Source organism: Phodopus roborovskii, unplaced genomic scaffold (genome assembly GCF_943737965.1).
Source record: "Phodopus roborovskii unplaced genomic scaffold, PHOROB, whole genome shotgun sequence".
NCBI classification, from domain to species: Eukaryota; Metazoa; Chordata; class Mammalia; order Rodentia; family Cricetidae; genus Phodopus; species Phodopus roborovskii.
Genome location: NW_026125856.1, coordinates 150,355 through 170,903, shown reverse-complemented (window position 1 = coordinate 170,903; position 20,549 = coordinate 150,355). Strand labels below are relative to the sequence as shown.

General features: G+C 37.8%; 1 protein-coding gene across 1 annotated transcript in view; it reads left to right on the top strand.

Annotated features, from left to right (window-relative positions):
• The first annotated feature begins 299 nt into the window (after positions 1 to 299).
• The window catches only part of Cenpi (centromere protein I), a 54,744-nt gene continuing 34,494 nt past the window's right edge, over positions 300 to 20,549 (top strand). The window contains 13 exon segments of the mRNA XM_051178834.1: positions 300 to 501; positions 1,311 to 1,448; positions 4,338 to 4,456; positions 4,744 to 4,851; positions 11,216 to 11,264; positions 11,554 to 11,600; positions 14,240 to 14,329; positions 14,817 to 14,945; positions 15,269 to 15,427; positions 15,670 to 15,790; positions 16,820 to 16,911; positions 18,328 to 18,445; positions 18,789 to 18,853. Of these exon segments, the coding sequence (XP_051034791.1) occupies positions 300 to 501; positions 1,311 to 1,448; positions 4,338 to 4,456; positions 4,744 to 4,851; positions 11,216 to 11,264; positions 11,554 to 11,600; positions 14,240 to 14,329; positions 14,817 to 14,945; positions 15,269 to 15,427; positions 15,670 to 15,790; positions 16,820 to 16,911; positions 18,328 to 18,445; positions 18,789 to 18,853 (1,437 nt within the window).

Genomic DNA, 20,549 nt, shown 5'->3' with positions numbered 1-20,549 from the left:
GAGGGGCATATAAAATAGTAGTTGAAAAAGATTGTAATCATGAGATGGTATGGTTTTGTGCTTTAAAAATGTAGCCATTTTCAGTTTAGCTGATGTACATTATATTGCCAAGTTATTAATCTATTTCTGTTCAGGTCTAGGGCTTCCTAAAAAAAAAAAAAAAGCCTATGGGTTATATCTCCGGGATTCTTCGTCATTGAATACCTGTTGCTTGTGGGAATTTGGGCATAAATGGCCATTGCCTCTGGCTGATTAATAGTAACTTGGTACTTGTTTCTGTCTAGAACATATATACAGTGATGGCAACTCGGAATACTAGAAGCTCCCAGCTAAAAAACAGAGTTTCTCAAGGCAATAATAGTTTCCAGACCAATCTCTTATCCTGGAAGGTAAAAGAGAAATCAGGCAACTTGAAGAGGATCTTAAAAGAAAGCAATTCTATGGAAAATTCTACACAAGCTGAAGATGATCTGCAAATAGCAGTAGGATACTTTCAGAAAGGTGAAGTCAGATTGTTTGCCTTATGAAATTCTAAGTTTTTTTTAATTTATTTTTTTGAGACCAAATCTCTATGTATTCCAGGATGACCTTGAACTCACTATGCAGCAGAGGGTGACGTTGAGCTCCCAGTCTGAGTGCCTCTAACTTTTGACCACTGAGATTACAGGTGTGCATTACCATGCCTGGTTTATGTGGAGCTGGTGATAGAAACCACCAACACTATCAAATCTGAGTTACAACCCAAGCCCAAGCCCCAAAGTCCTATTTCTCTAAAAATATTTCAGTCCTAATTGCTGAATGTAGTGGCAGACACACTTGTAATACCAACACTGGAGACATTTTAAATGTATGTATGTATGTATACACACACACACACACACACACACACACACACACACACTCACACACACACACACACATACACACAAGATGTCAGGGGCTCAGGGGGCATGATGGCAGTTTTCTTTCTTCAGTGTTGATTCTATTGCTGCCAAGCAGTGGTGGTGCACACCTTTAATCCCAGCACTTGGGAGGTAGAGGCAGGCAGATCTCTGTGAATTCAAGGCAAGCCTGGTCTAACAGCTAGTTCCAGGACAGCCAGGGTTGTTACACAGAGAAACCCTGTCTCAAAAAATCCAAAAAAAAACCAAAACCAAAACAAACAAACAAACAAACAAAAATCCAAAAAGTAAGAACAAAAAAAGGAAAAAAAAAAAAAGAAAAGAAAACCAGAAAGAGATTCTATTGCTGCTAAATATTGAATAATAAGAATTTCCAAGGGCTCATTGTTTACTATGTTTCTTTTTCAGGCCCCAAAAAAGCCTCACTGAATAAAGACAGGATCTTGGAAAAACACTTGAAAACTGTGGAAAATGTGGCTTGGAAAAATGGCTTAGCTCCAGAAGCAATTGATATTTTATTAAATGTGGCACTCAGTGGCAAGTTTGGTATGTTGAACTGATACATTTGTTATTGTTTTCCTGTTAATTTTGCCAGTTAGACAGTTTTTGGCTTTTGCTTTGTTTTGTTTTTCTTTCTAAAGAAAATGTACTGTGTCTTTCTTGTTTTTCTTGAAAATAATTTTTTATGCAGTATATTCTGGTCATGGTTTCTCCTCCTTCATCTCCTTCCATATCGTCTCCACCTCCCTACCCGTCCTACTCCATGCCTTCTTTCTCTCCCTGTTTCTTTAGAAAACAAACCAGCACATAAACAAACCAGAATAGAACAAAACACACATGCAAACAGAGAAACAAAACAAAGGAAAAGCAGAAGAGACACATTGAGATAACAATTTGCTAAGTAGACTAGCCTGGTCTTGAATTTGCTTTGATCCTTCTGCCTCTGCCTCTCAAGTGTTTTGCTTGCGGACATGCAGCACCTTTTTAAAAAAGATTTATTTATTTTGTTTTATGTATATGAATGTTTTTGCTTGCATGTGTGTATGTATACCACATGTGTGCTTGGAGTCTTTGGAGGTTTCCAAAGAGGAACTTTAAAATCTCACTAAGTATGTTTCATTGCTTTAGGCTTGTTTATCTGACAAGTTCCTATTTATACTGTCTTCATTCTAGTATCTGATCCCTACTGTCAAGGTGCTTTTCTCTTTTGTGTTTCCTGTCCTAAATTTTGTTGGTTAGGGTAGCGGTAGAAGAGAAGCTGAGAAATACCACCTATAAGTGTTTATCTGTAGCTTCCTTTCATCTCATGTTCAGACATTCAGGATATCTTATCTTTGATATGTATCGGCCAACAAGCTGACTCATCAGACCTGCCTGTAAACCCGAAGACTTGAGTTCAGTCCCTAGAACCCACTTAGTAGAAGGAGAGAACCAGTTCCCACTTTTCCACTAGTTGTCCACTGACCTTCACACTTAAGAGATCTGCCTGCCTCCCAAGTTCTGGGAATAATGGCATGAGTCACATGGCCTTTAAGAAAATTCTTAAATGCAACAACTCATGAAAAGACCTGTCAGTAGGTTTAACCCATTAATAATAATCTATTGTGTCTACAAAATTAAAGTGAAAACTACTCTGAAATTTCCTTGTGATTGAAAGACTTTTTTGAGACAGGGTTTCTCTGTGTAGCCCTGGCTGTCATGGAACTCACTCTGTAGATCAGGCTGGCCTCAAACTCACAGGGATCTGCTGCCTCTATCTCTTTAGTGCTGAGATTAAATGTGTATGCCGCCCCTGCTGGATTGAAAGACTTTTTAATGTTGAGATAAGTTCACATAATATGACAATTCATGATGATTTAAAAATGGGATGTATTAGTGTGAGAATATGGAACAGTGAGAGTGCTTGCCTAACATGCATGAGGCTGTAGGTTTAAGCCCTAGTACTGAAAAAAAAATCCACATTGTATCTTTTGCATATTCACTAAGTCATGCATTCATCAAAATTATCTAGTTACTAAATATTTTAATCACCTTAAAAGGAAACTCTTTGCTCATTTCTTCTTTTTGAGACAAGGTCTTACTATATGTCTCAGGCTGGCCTCAAACTTAGGATCCTCTTTCCTCTGTTTCTTGAGTGCTAGGATTATAGTCCTATTCCTCCATAATCAGCTCTTAACCTGCCCCTACCCTTTTCAAGACAATGTTTCTCTGTGTAGTCCTGGCTGCCATGGAATTCACTTTGTAGACCAGGTTGGCCTCCAACTCAGAGATCCACCTGCCTCTGCCTCCTATGTGCTGGGATTAAAGGTGTTCACTGACACCACCACCAGCCCCTTAACCTTTTATAATAGATGTATTTGGGTCAAATAATTTGATTTAGGAGCTGGGGAGATGGGCTCAGTTGGCAAAGTGCTTGCCATGCAAGAGTGAGAACCCGAATTTGAATTCTCATTACTCACTTAAAAGCCAAGGGCAAGGGGCTAGACAGATGGCCCAGTGATTAAGAGCACTAGGTGCATTTCCAGAAGATCTTGGTTTAATTCCTAGTACTTATATGGCAGCTCACAACCTTCTATAATCCTATTCCTAGGGATCTGACATATTCTGCTCTTAGATATATATGTGATGCGTGTGCGTTTATAAAAATAAAATTAAAAAAAACTGATATATAGTGAGAAAGAAAGCCAAGGGCAGAGGCATGTATTTATCTGTAATCCCAGCACTGAGGAGATGGAGAGCAGAGGATCCATAGGACTTCACCTGCCAATCTAGCTGAATCTGTGACAGACCCAGCTAAGGTAAGTGGGGCTAGAGTGATGGTTCAGTTGTAAAGATAGTTCAGTGTTTAAGAACCCTGGCTGCTCTTCCAAAGGACCTGGGTTCACTTCTCAGCACCCACGTGGTAGTTCATAAATGTCTGTAACTCCAGTTCTAGGGGATCTGGCATCTGCACAGTCATACATGCAGACAAAACACCAATGTACATAAAAAAAATTAGGTGCATGGGGCTAAAGAGATGGCTCAGTGGTTAAGGTCACTTGCTGCTCTTCCAGAGGACCCAGGTTTGATTCCTAGCACCCAATAGCAGCTCACAACTATCTCTAACTCCAGTTCCAGGTGATCCAGTGCCCTATTTTGACCTTACTGGCCTTGCATGCACATGATTGATAGACATACATGTAGGCACACTACCCATACATATAAAATAATACAATAAAATAATTTTTAAAATGTAAGGTGGAGAATAATTAAGGAAGACCCTTAACATCAAACTTTGGCCTCCTACAGATGCACACTTTCATGGACACATCTGCACACACGTGGACATGTACACACACAAAATAGTTTGCTTTTTGTTTGTTTTAGAGAGTTATGACCATAGGAAAAGTTGAGACACTGAAATCTAGTTTAATTTAGAGTTGGTCTGCTTTACAGGGAATGCTGTAAACACACGGATACTGAAGTGCATGATTCCAGAAACTCTCATATCCGAAGATTCTGTGGTTAAGGCAGTGTCCTGGCTCTGTGTTGGCAAGTGTTCTGGTAATACCAAGGTAATCTTTTTAGATACTTTGAGGATAAGTCCTTCAGAACCCACTTAAGGGCTAACAAAGACGAGCCACTTGTGGATTAATGGCAGTGACCTTTTGTACATAGCCTGTGGTTTCTGAACAATACAGCTTGATAAAAGGACCCTGTTCAAAAGAAATTTTTACTAAGAAATAAAAATCTATTATCCTATTTGGTTCTAGAATCTTTTAAAGTAGCACTGAGGAGAGATTAAAGCTCTTCTGCAACAATTTGTTATATTCTCTAAAGACAGTATTTTCTCTGTCAACAGGTACTTTTTTATCGTTGGTTGGTTGCGATGTTTGACTTTATTGATCATAAGAAGCAAATTACTTTGCTCTATGGCTTCTTTTTTGCTTCATTGCAAGATGATGCTCTGGTAAGCACTGAACAGCATTGACTTCAGTGAAATCCTGTTTTTCTATTTATTGCCATGCCCCCTAATGTGTGTTGCATACTTATTTTAAGATGTACTAAGAATACAGAAAGTAGAAAGAAATAACACAGCAGAGATCTTTGCTGCACTGTCTTACAGGTTAACAAATCCCTGGTATTTGCTGTACATTTTCTTTAAGGAAATAATGTTAGAGATAGAGTTTTGTTGATTTAGGTCAGTGATTGCTATTTTCTCTTTTAAACCATGTCAACAGAGTCCTTGGATGACTTTGAATTTTCTTGACACTGCAAAAACTACAGTAGAATCCACGGGAAGGAGAACATTACATTTCACAAGTTGCAAACGGACTGTTTTTTTAAAATTAAATAGCATAATTGTTTCTATTAAAAACGTCAGTAATGCCAACAAATCAATGTAGTAGCCAGCCACCTAGAAGATTGTCAAAGACAGTTTATAGGCCATGTAAGGAACATATCTAACCAAATTCCTCTTGGCTTTGGGAATGAAATTCATGCATTGATTTTGTTTATGCAAATTTATGCTGCATCCTGTTTCTTGCCTTGTACTAGGTAGGAATAAATTTATTTATTTATTTAAGATTTACTTATGTATATGAGTGTTTTTGCTCACATGTATGTCTGTGCCTGCAAGCTTGGTGCCCATGGAGTTCAGAAGAGTATGTTAGATCCCTGAAAACTAGAGTTATAGATAGTTGTAAGATGCCATGTGGGTACTGTGAATTGAAACTGTATCCTCTGCAAGAGTAACAAGTATTCTTAGCCACTGAGCCATCTTACCAACCCCTAAGATAGCTTTCTGTAGTTGAGTATTGCAAAAGTATAGCAAGGGAATTAAAAAATTCACATGAAGGTAATAATTCAAAAATTGAATTATGAAGCTAGAGAGATGGCTCAGTGCCTAAGAGCAGTTGCTGCTCTTTGGGGGGCCATGGATTCAATTATGAACACTCAGAAGGTGGATTAAAAATATCTTTCCTTTTGATCTACTGTAAACCGTTTCAGGGGATCAGATGCCCTCTTCTGGCCTCTGCAGGCACTGCACACAAGTGCTACATAGACATCCAAAGCCGACAGAACACTTTACACATTTTAACTAGAATTCAGTTATGAAAGACAGCAAAATAATCACATAAACAGAGTGACTACTATATTTGAAACCTTGCAAATCCGAGTGATTAGTAAAGATGTAAGCACTGATCTAGGCCTGGGGAGGATGGATTGAATTTGGGATTTCGTTTTGTCTTGTTTTTGAGACAGAGACTCACTATGAAGCTCTGGCAGGCTTGGAATTTGCTCTGTAGATCAGGCTTGTTTTGAGATTAGAGGTCTGGATGCTTCTATCTGCCTAGTCCTGGTGTGCTGCTGTGCTCTGTGATTTCTGGATTTGGTAGGAAGAAATAATGTTCGTTGGGAGGGGAAGGTTTCAGGCAAGGCTGTGGGATGTGTAAATTGTTTTATTTATTTATTTTTTTAAGGATACTTTATATACACACCAGCCAGACTTTCTTTTTTGCTTTATTTTTTATATTTAAATTTGAAACAAGCTTTTTTTTTTTACATGTGTATCCCAGTTCCCTCTCCCTCCCCTCCTTCCCTGCCCCCCAACAACCTCCCATCCCATCCCCTTTTTGCTCCCCAGGGAGGGTGAGGCCTTCCATGGGCAATCTTCAAAGTCTGTCATATCATTTGGAGCAGAGCCTAGGCCCTTCCCAATGTGGACACCAGCCAGACTTAATGTTGGTATTAGTTGACAGTGGTTAGTAACATGAGAAATGTGGGTTGACAATAGATTGTAGAGGTTGTTTCATTAGAAGTTGAACTTTTTATCTTTTATTTTGAGACAGGGTCTTACTATGTAGCTTTGGCTGACCTGGAGTTTTCTATGTGGAACAGGTTATCCTAGAACTTACAGAGAGCCACCTGCCTCTGTGTGGTGTATGCATATGTCAAGGCACATGTGTGGAAATCAGAGGACAACTTGAGGAAGCTGGTTTACTACGTCCACCATGTATCTCCTGGGGATTGTACTCTCCTCTTCGGCTTGGCAGCAAGTACCTTTACTTGCTGAGCCATTTTGCTGCCCCTTTTATTTATTTTCTGTGTATAAGATATGTGGGTGTGCCTTCCACGATGTGTGTATGGAGGCCAGAGGACAACTTGATGGAGTTAGTTCACTCTTTGCATCATGTGAGTCCTGTGCATTGAACTCAGGTCATCAGGCTTGGCAATAGCTAATACCTGCTGAGCTATTTTATTTGACCACGACTAGCATTTTAAAATGAGTAAAATGTTTTTGTGGGCCTTTTTGGAAGGTTTATTTAATTATTTTATGTGTATGAGTGTTTTGTCTGCACATATGTATATGCATCTTGCCTTTGGAGGTCAGAAGAGGGCCTTAGGTCCGCTGGTACTGGAGTTACAGTTTTGAGCTGCCACGTGTGTGGTAGGAATCAAACCACTGAGCCAACTTTCCAGCCCCTCTAAGTTTCTTTTCTAAGTGACTACATTTTTTGTAGCTCAACAAACAGGGAAAAGGTCTCTAAGGTTTTTTTTTTCCTTTTTAGAAAATTCTAAAAAGTTATATTGTGTTTCTAATGCATATATATGAGTGTAGGTGTGTACCTACCATAATGGGCACGTGAATTTCAGAGAACAACTTTCAGGACTTGGTTTTCTCCTTCCACTGTGGATTCAAGGGATCAAACTCAGGTCATCAGATTGAAGCAGCAAATGCTTTGTAAAAAATTTTAAAAAATTGTTTTATTTAATATTTTTTCTTAGTTTTTATATCCAACCTAGTTCCCTTTCTCTCCCATCCTCCCATGCACCCTACAGACACCCCGTCCCACTCCATCACCCATCCACTCCCCAGGGAGGGTGAAGCCTTCAATGAGGGATCATCAAAATTTGCCTCGTGTCTAAAGGCAAAAGGAGTATCCCTCCATGGGGAATGGGGCAAAAAATGCTTTTAACCTGCTGAGCCTTCTCACTGAGCCCATTTTCTGTTTTTTGTTTGAGACAGAATGTCCTGAATAGTCCAGAATAACCTTGAATTTGCTATCTTCCTGACTTCTCAGTGCTGGGATTATAGATGTGAGTCATCATGGCTAGCAGCAGGATTTAGCATTTAAAAGTAATATTTTAAAAAGTCATTTTCATAAAATTTGATAAAATTCTGATTCCATAGTGACTCAGATGTGGTAGTTAAATATTTGCCATCAAGGCAACTCTAACATATGAGATGCATATGGATTTTTCCTTTCTAGATGTGATTAAAGGAGAATGTCAGATTTCCTATAATACTGACTAGCGCCTCAGGCCAGCAATTGTGTGGTGCTCATTTTGTATTCAACATGATGAATAGTGTTGTTAATGGTTCATATCCTAGGGGTGTAAGGTAATGCATTTGTACTGAAATCTAAATTCTTTCTTCTTAAAATTATACTTAGAGTCTATCTGAACCCATTTCTTAGTATATAAAAAGCAGTATAGAATATTCTATATTTCAGACTATAGGGTAATGGCTATTAATATGCCAGTTTGTTTAAAGAATATCATTGTGTTGTTTTTTCTTTAAATCGTGTATTTATTATTTGTATGCATGTGTATGCATAAGGGTGAGTATGATTTCTGTGTGTGAGTGTGAATGTGCACTTAGCACTGTGAGCACAGAATATAGGGGGTCTGGAAATTGGTTCTTTCCTCCCATTGTTAGGTTCAAGGATAAAATTTAGGCTATCAGGTTTCCACAGCATGAGCTTTTATCTTCCAGGCCTTTTGGTCAGTTCTTTTGCTTCTCTTTTTTTCCATTAAATAGTTGACTTTTTTCTTTTTTGAGACAGGATCTCACTTTATAGGTCTGGCTGTCCTGAAACTCATTCACTATGTAGACCAGTCTGGCCTTGAACTCAAAGAGATCTGCCTGCCTCTGCCTCCCAAGTGCTGGAATTAAAATTGTAAACCACTATGCCTAGCTATAATTGACTTTTTCACTTTTGGTCATTGAGAGTAAGTGTTGACATACTTTCCTTAAAGGCCCAGAAGTAAATGTTTACATGTTAGGGCTGTACTATCTGAGTCATAACTGATGTAATTTCAAACTAGCTGTAGACAATATATAAATGTTTGGGTGTGGCTTGCATGAATACATCCCTGCATCCCTCCATGTGTTCATCTATCCATGCATCTACACATCCATCCATCCATCCATCCATCCATCCATCCATCCATCCATCCATCCATCCATCCATCCAAGACAAGGTCTCATGTATGTGAGGCTGGCCTTCTACTCGCTGTGTAGCTAAAGGAGGTCTTAAACTTCTGATCCTCTTTCTACCACCAGAGTACTGGGATTACAGGTCTAGACCACCAAATCTGTGTTTAAAACCAGGACTTTGTGCATGCTAAGCAAACTCTTTACTAAGTGAACTATATCTTCAGCAGATGAACACTAAAAATAAAGAAGATTGGTCATCCAGTAATTTAATAAAAAATGTATTGAGTAGATTCTATTTGCCAGGCTGTAGAATAAGTTGTTACTTGGATTATGGTATATTTGGCAGGAATTAGAAATCAGAGACAGAGCATTTACTCAACATATGCAGAGCTCTGTGCATAAAAACTTGTATATACCCAATAGAAAATGAGGCATCACTGAAAATGGTATTTCCAATAAACAATAGAATAAAATGCTTTAAAATGGGAAACCAGGATATAAGTTTTTAGTATTTTTTTTTTTGGTTTGGTTTTTAAGCCCTTGGGATCCTGTATGCTGATAGTATACATATATGCAACCAGGTACACACAAATACACATAAACATTCACATATGTACAACCAGTTGCACACAAATACACATAAAAAATTTAAAAAGTGTTTATGTGTATTTGTGTGCATCTGGTTGTATATATGTGCACTGTGTGCATACAGGAGCCCAAGGAAGTCAGAGTGGGCATTGGATGCCCTGGAACTGGAGGGACAGATGATCGGGACCACTTTATTGTGTGCTGGGAATCAAACTGGGGTCTTTGGAAAGAACAAGTACTCCTAGCCTCTGAGCTATCACTCCAGCCCTGAGGATGAAAGTTTCAAGTTTGTATCTTAGTAAATATGAACTAGACTGAAAGAAACACATTTCAAAATTATTTTTGGAAGTTTTCATTGTGTATGTTCATTGTACATGTTCATGTATCACATAAGGGCATTTCATACAACTACATATTACATATTGAGCATGTTCCCCATACTTTCCTACCTTGAATTTTTTTACCCTTCCTCTCACTAATCAATTCACTTTGTTCACTTAGACATTTTTGCTTCTATTTTCAAGTATATATGTACATGATAATCATCTTTCTGAGCCTGGCTTAATTAGCTCAATATGGTTATCTCCTGTTGCATCTATTGTCCTGCAAGTAATATGTCATCCTTCATGACTGAAAAATTCCATTGTGTTTAAATGCCACATTTTCTTTTTCCAAGGAAATTTTGTTCAGAATTGTCCACATTGTTTTTATCTTTCAAAACAAAAAATCTTGGGCTGGATGGATGACTCAGCAGTTAAGAGCATTTGTTGCTCTTGTCGAGGACCTGGCTTTAGATCCCAACACCCACAGGATAGCTCACAGCTATGTAACTGCAGTTGCAGAATCCAATGCCCTCTTTTGGCCTCCATGGGCACCAGTTGGGCATGTGGTGCACATACATACATGTGGGCAAGCAGTCATATTAAAAATAGATCTTCAAAAAATAAATAAGGCAGAACAAAAAATTTCACTCATCTCATTGCCAATTAAAATTATTCCCTAAAAAATTCATTGTCATATACAGGTTTAAGCGTGCCTAGTCTGAGAACCTGAAATTGAAAGTATTCAACAATTCAAAATCAGTCTCCAAGTGTGTCTATGCAAGGATGCATGAATGCATACACATACGTGGGCATATAACTCACAAAAACAAAAAGTAGAAAATTCCTTGCTTCATGCAACAAGCCACAATCAAAACACAGACACATTCAAATCATTGTGTAAGTTTACCTTCAAGCTGTTTGTATAGTGTGTATACAAATCAGTGAATTTTATGTTAGGTATCCTCCTTTAGCTTTTTCATTAAGTTCATGGAAATATATCATGACATATAGTCACTTCTGGTATCAAGGATCTTTGATAAGGAATGCTATTGTGTAATAAGAGAATGCTTCGTACTATTGTTCAGTAAAGCCCTTAAGTTGTCTTACTTAGCATATGATTGACATTTGAGGAGGATATTGTGTCATTTTGTTCAAATAGTATTGTCATTTTTCTTATTTTTTTTTTAATATTTTAACAGTGCCCCTATGTTTGCCATTTGTTATATTTACTGACTAAAAAAGAGAATGGTAAGTATTTTCATTCCAATCATATTACTTTCACTCTGTAGAATCAGCATTTGCTTGATCCTTTATAAACTTAAATAACTATTAGCATTAGTGATATGATAGCACTCATTTTGTAAAACTTGTTTTTTTAGTACTTTTATCTAAGATCCTCTGCATAGTGGCTTAACTAAAGAGGTATTTATAGCTTTCATGTGTTGTAAGAAGAAATTATGAGAATTACATGGTGGTTAAATGTAACTGACTTCTTTTGCTGAAGCAAATGCTTAGAACCTCGTTTTTTGTTTTCTAGTCAAACCATTTCGTGTGAGAAAATTGCTTGACCTTCAAGTCAAAATGGTGAGTGCGGAAAATACCTTAGCATATCCAGTTGCACTTTGAGCTAGTTACTGAGCTAGGCTTTGGAGATACAAAGCAAGTGAGTCTTAGCTAGAAGGAGCTTACTTTCTGAGAACTCAGTCAACAAAGTGGAAAATCACTATCAACACTATCTATAGTGTTAGAGTACTTGCTAGCATGCATGAAGCCTTAGTTCAATCTCCAATACAATATATTAACTTTTGAACCAAAAGATAAGTTGTCAGCCATACAATAAGTCTTAAAGATGTCTGTAATTAATATGTGGTCTTTTTACAAAAATGGTGTATATGTACACGTTACTCTGTGTTTGCTACAGATTGAACCCATGCCTTTACCCATGCTAGGCAAGAGCTCACCACTGAGACAATCATGACTCCAAAGTTAGGACTTGTATGTGTATGTTTACAAGGCTGCACATATGTACTTGAGTGTACAGGGAGACCAGCGAACAATCTTGGGTGTCATTGCTCAGGAGCTATCTACCACTTTATCTGTCTGTCTATTTATTGTGTATGTATGAATCTTTCTTCTCTCTCCAGTGTGTGTGTGTGTGTGTATGTTGTATAGATGTGTGGGTATGCATCATGTGCCATGGTGTGCTTATGGAGATCAGAGGACAACTTGCCAAAGTTGGTTTTCTCCTTCTCCCCATTCAGGTCTAAGGGAGTGAACTTATATCATTAGGATTAGCTACAGTTGCCTTTATCAGTCCCTGTTCACCTTTTTTTGAGATGGGGCTTCTCACCAATCTGAAGTTTGCTAAGTTGGTGAGGCAAATGAGTGGAGTGGCTGGCAAGTAAACCCCAGGATCCACTTGTTTCTGCCTCTCTAACCTTGGGATTCCAAACATATATATCACCACACATGGCTTTTTAAAATGTGGGTTCTGGGGATAGAGCCCAGGTCTTCGTACTTGCCAGGCATGTACTTTGTTGACAGCCATTTGCTCAATTCTGAAGTTAGTATTTTTAATTGCTATCTTATCTGCTCTGTTTTCTTGACTTTCACTCTCAGTCTTACCTCCTTGATATTTATTTCAAAGGTGAGTATTTACTTACTGTTTTTTGGTTTTGGGTTTTTTTTTTTTATTGATACAGGGTTTCTCTATGTAGCTTGGAGTCTGCCCTGGAACTAGCTCTGTAGATCAGGCTGGCCTCCAACTCACAGAGTTCCACCTGCCTCTGCCACTCGAGTGCTGGAATTAGAGTCATGTGCCACCACCTCCCTGCACAGTTTTTTAAGAGACAGTGTCTCACAATGTAGCCTTGGCTGTACTAGAACTTGCTATGTAGACCACGCTGGCCTCAGACTCACAGAGATCTGCCTTCGTCATCTTCCCCTTCCCAAATGCTGGGATTAAAGGCATTTGCCACCATTCCGTGGCTGCTCTTTTTATTTTTTAAAGAGTTACTTGTTTTTTAAGTATGAGTATTCTGTCTGCATGTATGTATGCACATCACATGTGTACAGTGCCTGAGTGGTCCAGAAGAGGATGTCAGAACTCATGGAAGTGGAGTTATGGGACTGTGAGCTGCCATGTGTGTGCTAAGAATGGAGCCTGGCCCCTTTGTAAGAGTACCTGGTGATTTTAACAGCTAAGCCATCTCTCTAGCTCTAAAGATTAATAAACACTGAACCTTGAGTAAGTTGCCATTCTGAATAAACCTGTGCTATACTAGCAAATATGAGTTGTAAGACTAAATTACAGGTACAAGAATTGAGAAAATATGGAAGAAGTAAATAAGGAAAGTCATAAAATAGAAGATTATCCATGGGGAGAAGTTTGTTTTAATATTGTTGATACAAATTATCTGGTTGCTTGCTTTCTACTTTCTTCTTTTTTTTGAGAACATGTCTTAGTTAGGGTTTTTATTGTTGTGACTAAAAACACCTCGGGGAGGAAAGAGTTTATTTCATCTTTCTCAGCCTGTGTCTTTTTAAAAAAAGATTTATTTACTTATGTATTGTGTGTGTATGGGTGCTTTGTCTACTGTCTGCATACTAGAAGAGGGGAAGAGGGGATAGGATCCCCTTACAGAGGATTGTGAGCTACCATGTGGGTGCTGGGAATTGATCTCAGGACCTCTGGAAGAGCAGCCAGTGCTCTTAAACTCTAAGCCATCTCTCCTGCCCCTCAGCCTATTTTCTTATGCACCCTAATACTACCTGCCCAGGGGTGGCCCCACTCAAAATGGGCTGGGTCCCCAAATCTCAATCAATCAAGAAAACCACCCTCCAGCTTGGCCTATAGGATAATCCTATGGAGGCATTTTCTAAATAAAGATTCTTCCCAAGTGACCCTCCCTTGTATCACACTGACAGTTTCTCACTAGCCCTAGCTAGCCTGCCACTGTCTATGTAGACCAGCTGGTCCTGAACTCATACAGAGTTCTATTTCTACTTCTGCTTCTTGGTTGTTGGGATTGAAAGTTTCTGTCACCACATCCAGGTGGTTACTCATTTCTATACTTTTCCGTAGCTTTTTATGGTTGTGGAGAACTGTAAAATTAGAATCTGAAAGTTTAGACTTAGTTTTATATCACCTTTTAATTAATACTAGCTTTTAGTTTGTATTTGGCCACTGAATTAAAAAATGGAAAATTCTTACTTTATTTCAGGGGATGCAGCCTCACCTCCAGGCTTTGTTGTCGCTGTATAAGTTCTTTGCTCCTAGTTTGATTTCTGTATCTTTGCCTGCAAGGAGGAAGGTAAGGGATTACTGAAAGATAAGTCCTACCAAGGTTGAATACATTTTTGTTTACTTTATTTTGTTTGAGAAAGTGTTTTGGTATGGTTCTTTCTTGCCTTCCCAAATGCTGGCATTACAGATGTACACTATAACCCCTAGCAAAATGCATTATTTTTCAGAACATTAATTTAAAGATTTTATTTATTTATTTATTTTATATAACCAAGTCCATTTAAATGAAAAAAACATTTATAGATAATTTAAAGATTTGGGCTAAAATCTTTTCCAACTCTTTTGGGAATAGTTGTATTATAGTTGGCCCTTTGTGTTGATCCCTTTGATGCATTATAATAGATTCCCAATCAAGAGAGAAAAAAACTTTAAATGGACTTATAAGAGTAAATATTTTATAATTAATATGCAATCAGTTAATAGTTTGGGACTCTCATTATGTTGCTCTGACTTATAAGTACCTAATATTCTGTACTTTACACCTAAATTTGTAGATCTATTTTAATAATTCAAAGAATTTGTGGGCTTCAGCTGTGATTGCTGTGAAGCTAAGAAACCAAGGAGCTTTTCCAGAACCTCTAAAGCTGATATCAGGTCCAACTAAGGGCTGCTCTCTAAAAAGAGTAAGTAATCTAAAGCAACAAAGGACTTGTGGCTTTAAAAATAGTAACAATTCAGATGGTGGTGATCATAGGTATTTAAATAGATTTTGATAACCTAGTATTCTGTGCAAACCACATTCAGATTCCAATTAAGTGAAACATCTTAACAACTGATTTTATTTATTTATTTTTGGGATTGTATCTTCTAAAATGTAGCCTCAGATGGCCCAAAACTTGCTATGTAGACTGTCTCTGAGTGCTGGGATTTAAAGAGTGAACCACCACATCTGACTTGCTTTTATTTGTTTAGATTGTCTTTTTATTGTGTTATCTTTCTCCTTTAGAAATGGAGTTCTCACTCAGTTATACCAGCACCAAATTCTGCTAACATAGAATGTGGGGGAAAGAAGAGTCTTTCTGATTTTCTCAGCAATGAAAGATCACTTCCACTAGAACAGCTTCAAAGTTTCCCTCAACTTTTGCAAAACATTCATTGCTTAGAGGTATGTGACCAGAGTAGTTCTGACTCCAATTTCATTTCCTGTTTGGTCTGGATAGCCTCTCCCTCTTTTTTTAGTATTTGAGATTGAACTCAGCCTCACACATGCTATGGAAATACTCTACACTGAGCCTTATCTTAGGCCCCAGATCCTCTACTTTTGTATGTTTCCTAGGTAATGTTTTACTTATGGCTGTGACCTACATTTCATATACTTATTTTTGATTGATTGTTCCATCTTTACAGCTGCCTTCTCAGATGATCTCAGTACTGAACAGCTCTCTGCTACTTCACTACATTAATTGTGTCAGAGATGAGTCAATCTTACTGAGGCTCTATTATTGGCTGAATCAAACATTACAAGAAGGTAAGAATTGATGTTGTAAAGCACTGGATAAACGAGAGTGGAAGAAGATAGTTTGTCAATAGATTTTATTCTAGATTAGAAATTCTAGATCAGAGGAGCCTTCGTATGCTATAATTATCTGGCAATTATATATCTTGAATATGAATACTTCTGGTGTTATCATTTTAAGACAATCAAAAAGGAGTGGTGTTAGGTTAACACTGCTGAAAAGGTCATCAAAACTTGCCAGATGGCTGGTCTCAATCTCAGAGTTCTTTGTATTCCTGAGAACATGCAAGAATCATTAATATTAAGCCAACTCAGAGAAAATCAATTTATAAAACATAATAACAACTTATTATTTTAGAGTAGAAGTGATTCTTTCTGGTGACAGAAATGCTCATGTGTGCCAAGTACACTACCTCCTCTAATGACACACTGGTCATTAGAAATTTTCTTAATTATAGAATTAAAGGAAGTGAGAGTGGGGAGACTTTCATGCAGTCCATTGTAAACCCAGAGCACTTCATTCACCCACAGTGCCATTTTCCCTAGTAATTTTGACTATCAGGATAATTTATTTCTTGGATATGTAATTCCTGACTACTCAAATCTTTGAAGTGAGTTTTAGTCACTATAGGCTATTGCTCCTTTGACTTAGAGTTTTTCTTTATGGGCTATGTGATACAATTAATTAGATTTTCACTTTGTATGTTCTCACCACTTATAGCTTATACTCAACTCACCCTACCTAGTTTTAGCTGTGTATTTATAGTCACTTGGATTACTGTGACTTGAAGCTAATCTCATTCATTGTAAGTGAACCTTTCCAGTATTTTTTTACTATAATAAGCTTTCCCCTATGTTGTCATGTTTGCTGACTGTCACTTCCAAATCCCTGCTATAATCTACAATGTCACTTAGTCAGGATATTCGAATCTTACCACTTTTTTAATCTATCATTTCTTTGCCACTTCAGATTAGTGATATATTTTATATTGTTTTTATTATTGCATAACCAGTTGCTTATTTTTAATATTTCTGCTCTAGAATGCATATGGTATAACATAAATAATTATGAACAAGAAAAAGAATTTACCAACTTCCTGGACATTGTCATCAGGGTGCAGTGCTTCTTACAAGTAAGATTCCATTTGTTTCCTGTAACTTCCATCATTCTTAAGATTTGTTTGGCTGTCCATTGTAGTATTTTCTTTAGTACCTAACATTTACAGCAGTACAGATGGGATTTCATGTGTTAGAGATATCTACCACCACACCCGAAATTTTGCAATATTGCCAAATTAAACTAAGGTCCTTGTGCATACTATGCAATCAGTCTTCCAACTGAGCCCTAGTACCTGATGCCATTGATTTTTATTTTTACTTATTTATTTTCCTTATTTTTGGCTTTTTCAAAAAATACTATTTATTCCATTTGAAATTCATAGAGCCAAGTTGGACTGATGTTCATTTTTGCACTATTATGTTTGAAGAAAGAATAAGTTTAAATTTTTAAAAAGAATGGAAAGTGCTCTCATTTTAAGAAAACATGTGATTTAATGCATTCAATTAATTGAATTAGTCAGGATTATAATCTTATAGTGTTACTACTTGTGTTCTTTTGGGGGGAATGTTAGGGCTAAGGCTAGCAATCAAACCCAGAGCCTTATGCATGCTAGGTGAACATTTACATATCATTGATCCACATCCTCAGCCCATGACTTGTGTTCTTTTTAATTAATTAATCCTTTGACAGGGTCTCATTAGTCCAGGCTAACTTTAAAGTTAGTATGTAGCTGAAAATTACTCTGAACTCCTGTCTCCACCCCTTGGATGCTGGGATTGCAGGTGTGTGTGACCACATTCAGTTTAGGTGGTTCTGGAATTACACAAGCACTCTGACTGAACTCCAGGTCCAGTTCATGACATACGTTCTTAATAGCTACAAATGTTTTGGAATGTGAGATATATCTTAGCATCTGAATTATTTGTCCTGGGTATCTCCGAGTTGCAACTGAAGCTGGAATTCATGTGTTCGCACTGTCTAGATACTCTCATGCATCTGAAACAACTGTAGTACAAAATAAAGTGGTTGTTAGAAAATATTTATGATTTTTAGTTTGGGACAGGATTTCTCTGTGTAGACCTTGGCATGTCTACAGACCGTGTTGTCCTTGAATTCAGAGATCTTCATGTCTCTGCCACCCAAGTGCTGGGATTAAAGACGTGTGCCACAACTGCCAGATGTTTTGGGCTTTTGTTTTTGTATATTCAGGACAGAATTTCTCTATGTAACAGCCTAGCTGTTCTAGAACTTACTTTGTAAACCAGGATGACATCAAACTCTCAGAAAATATTTTTGTTTGTTTGCTTGCTTGTTTTTAAGACAGGATTTCTCTTTGTAGCCCTACTGTCCTGGAACCAGGCTGGCCTTGAACTCAGAGATCTTCCTCCCTCTGCCTCCTGAATATTGGGATTAAAGGCATGCACCTCTACTACCCAGCTAAGAATATTCATGGTTCTACATGAAATTTTACAATCACCTTGTGTTTCAGGAGGGGTTTTACTCCTGTGAAGCATTTCTGTATAAGAGCCTGCCTCTCTGGGATGGCTTCTCCTGCCGGTCACAGTTCCTTCAGCTTCTATCCTGGATTCCATTCAGTAGCTTCTCTGGTATGTATCACGAAAACACAATAGTTACTTTTCTTTTGCTGTGAAAAAACTTAGAAAGAGTTTATTTTGGTTCCAGGGCATTAGAATCCATGACAGTAGAGCAAAAGCATGGAGGTGGCATGGGGAATCTAAGGGCATCTTAAACCACAAGTGTGAAGCAGAGAATGGACTGGGAAAGATGCTAGGCTTTGAAACCTTAAAGCCCACCTCCAGTGAATACTTTTCAGCAAGGCCAAGATTCCTAAGCCTACTTGAACAGTGCCACCAACTGGGGACCAAGTTTTCAAATGCCTGAGCTTATGGGGACATTCTCATTTGAATACTCTTGTTTTCTATTTCCTAGAGGTGAAGCCACTCTTTTTTGATCATCTAGCCCCTCTCTTCTTTACATCAACCATTTATTTCAAGGTAAAAATCCAAAAACCAAAAAAACTAAATATATCTTACTCATGAAAATCATACTTCTGTTAACTGAGGTGTTAAATAATTCCAAAGTGGAGTTCTGCTAGTGATTTTCTTCTCTTTTGAAATTTTGTAACATTTAGTGTGTGTGTGTGTGTGTGTGTGTGTGTGTTTGTTTGTCAACCAATATCCATAAGTGTTGTATACAGCATTTATGGTGGCTATTCTTCTCTGTATTTGCTGCTTTCAGCAAAAACCCAAAAGCCCCCCCCCCAAAAAAAAACCCTACATACATTGTTCTGGGTCCACAGGGGTTGGGGGCATGGAAAAGTACATAAGGTTACAGCTATGCACTAGTTTAGGTTGTAAAATCAGCTGACATAGGAAATCCAAGGCAAGTAAGGTTGATTGTTACATTGTTCTCATAAAGGCAGGATAAACAAAGAGGCAGGATATACGCAGGTTATAAACAAAGAGGCAGGATACACGGTTGGCTAGCAGTCTTTTAAGTTTTAAGTGACCCCAATGTGTGTTAGTAACTCGTACTGTGAGGTTCAGCCAAAGTTCCAGTCGCTTAGAATGTAAGGGTAGTTTGATCATAATGCATTGTCAGATATTTGAACATATTTATGTCATAAATATTCTAATTTCCATTTTTGAGGGTTTTGGAGATGTGGGGATTTGAAGCTAGAACAGGGCCTATCTATGTAGCCCAGCTTTCTGAGGAAGTCAGGATGACCTTTCACTTGCATCTGTGTTCTTGCCTCAGCTTTCCAGGCACTAGGATTGTGATGTGAGCCACAATGCTATGCTCTCACACTTCTGCACAGCCATTCAGAGTGCAGTAGCTACCAAAGCCATCAAAGCCCCTTGAGCTACCTTCCTATCAAATCCTCATTCCTCTTTGAGAGCAATGGTGGTAGAATATTCCTTTTACAAATGTTTTATACCTTAAATGGCTCAATATTGGCTGCATTTATAGGAAAAATAGGTTGTTCTGGTTAGTATTTCTCATAATTTGTTGCATATCACTTTATTGCCTATCCCATTAACTTGAATTTGCTAATTTCATATTACTTGTAACTTAGTACTTATAACTACTGTCATTCAAATAGCAATCCCAGTTATAGTAGCTAATAAAATTTCAGAGACTATTTTGAAACAGATTTTTTTTTTGCAATTCTCTCCTAATCTTCTTGCTGAGTTCTTTTTAATTTCTTCACTCATTACACCAATCTAAAGAGCCATTTAGCTATGAATGTTCAGTTGAATTGTAGGCAGTTGTCATTTTTGTAGGTCAGGGTGGTTGATAACTAGCAGTTGTTTATTTTTTAACTACTATGCATGTGCACATTCATTTGTCCATAAATCTATTTGTGTTTGTGAGTGGGGGATGGGAATAAGGAGGGAGTAAAGGAGAAAAGGGAATGGAAAATGAATCAAGGAATATAGAATGGTATCTAACTTTCAGGCTCAAATGAGACTCAGTGAATATAGTTAAGGAATTGTGAATGAGGCCCTGGAAAGGCAGGGTATAGTCTGAGAAGATAAGATTAGAAATGTTTGTTTCCCAGAGTTACAGACGATTCATTTTTGAAAGCATCAAAAATGAAGTAGCTTGTATTAAAAAAACACAAAGTAAAAGGGGTAGAGAACTCTTACTTGTAGCAACTTCAGATGATCTCTGAGGGTACAATAAGGA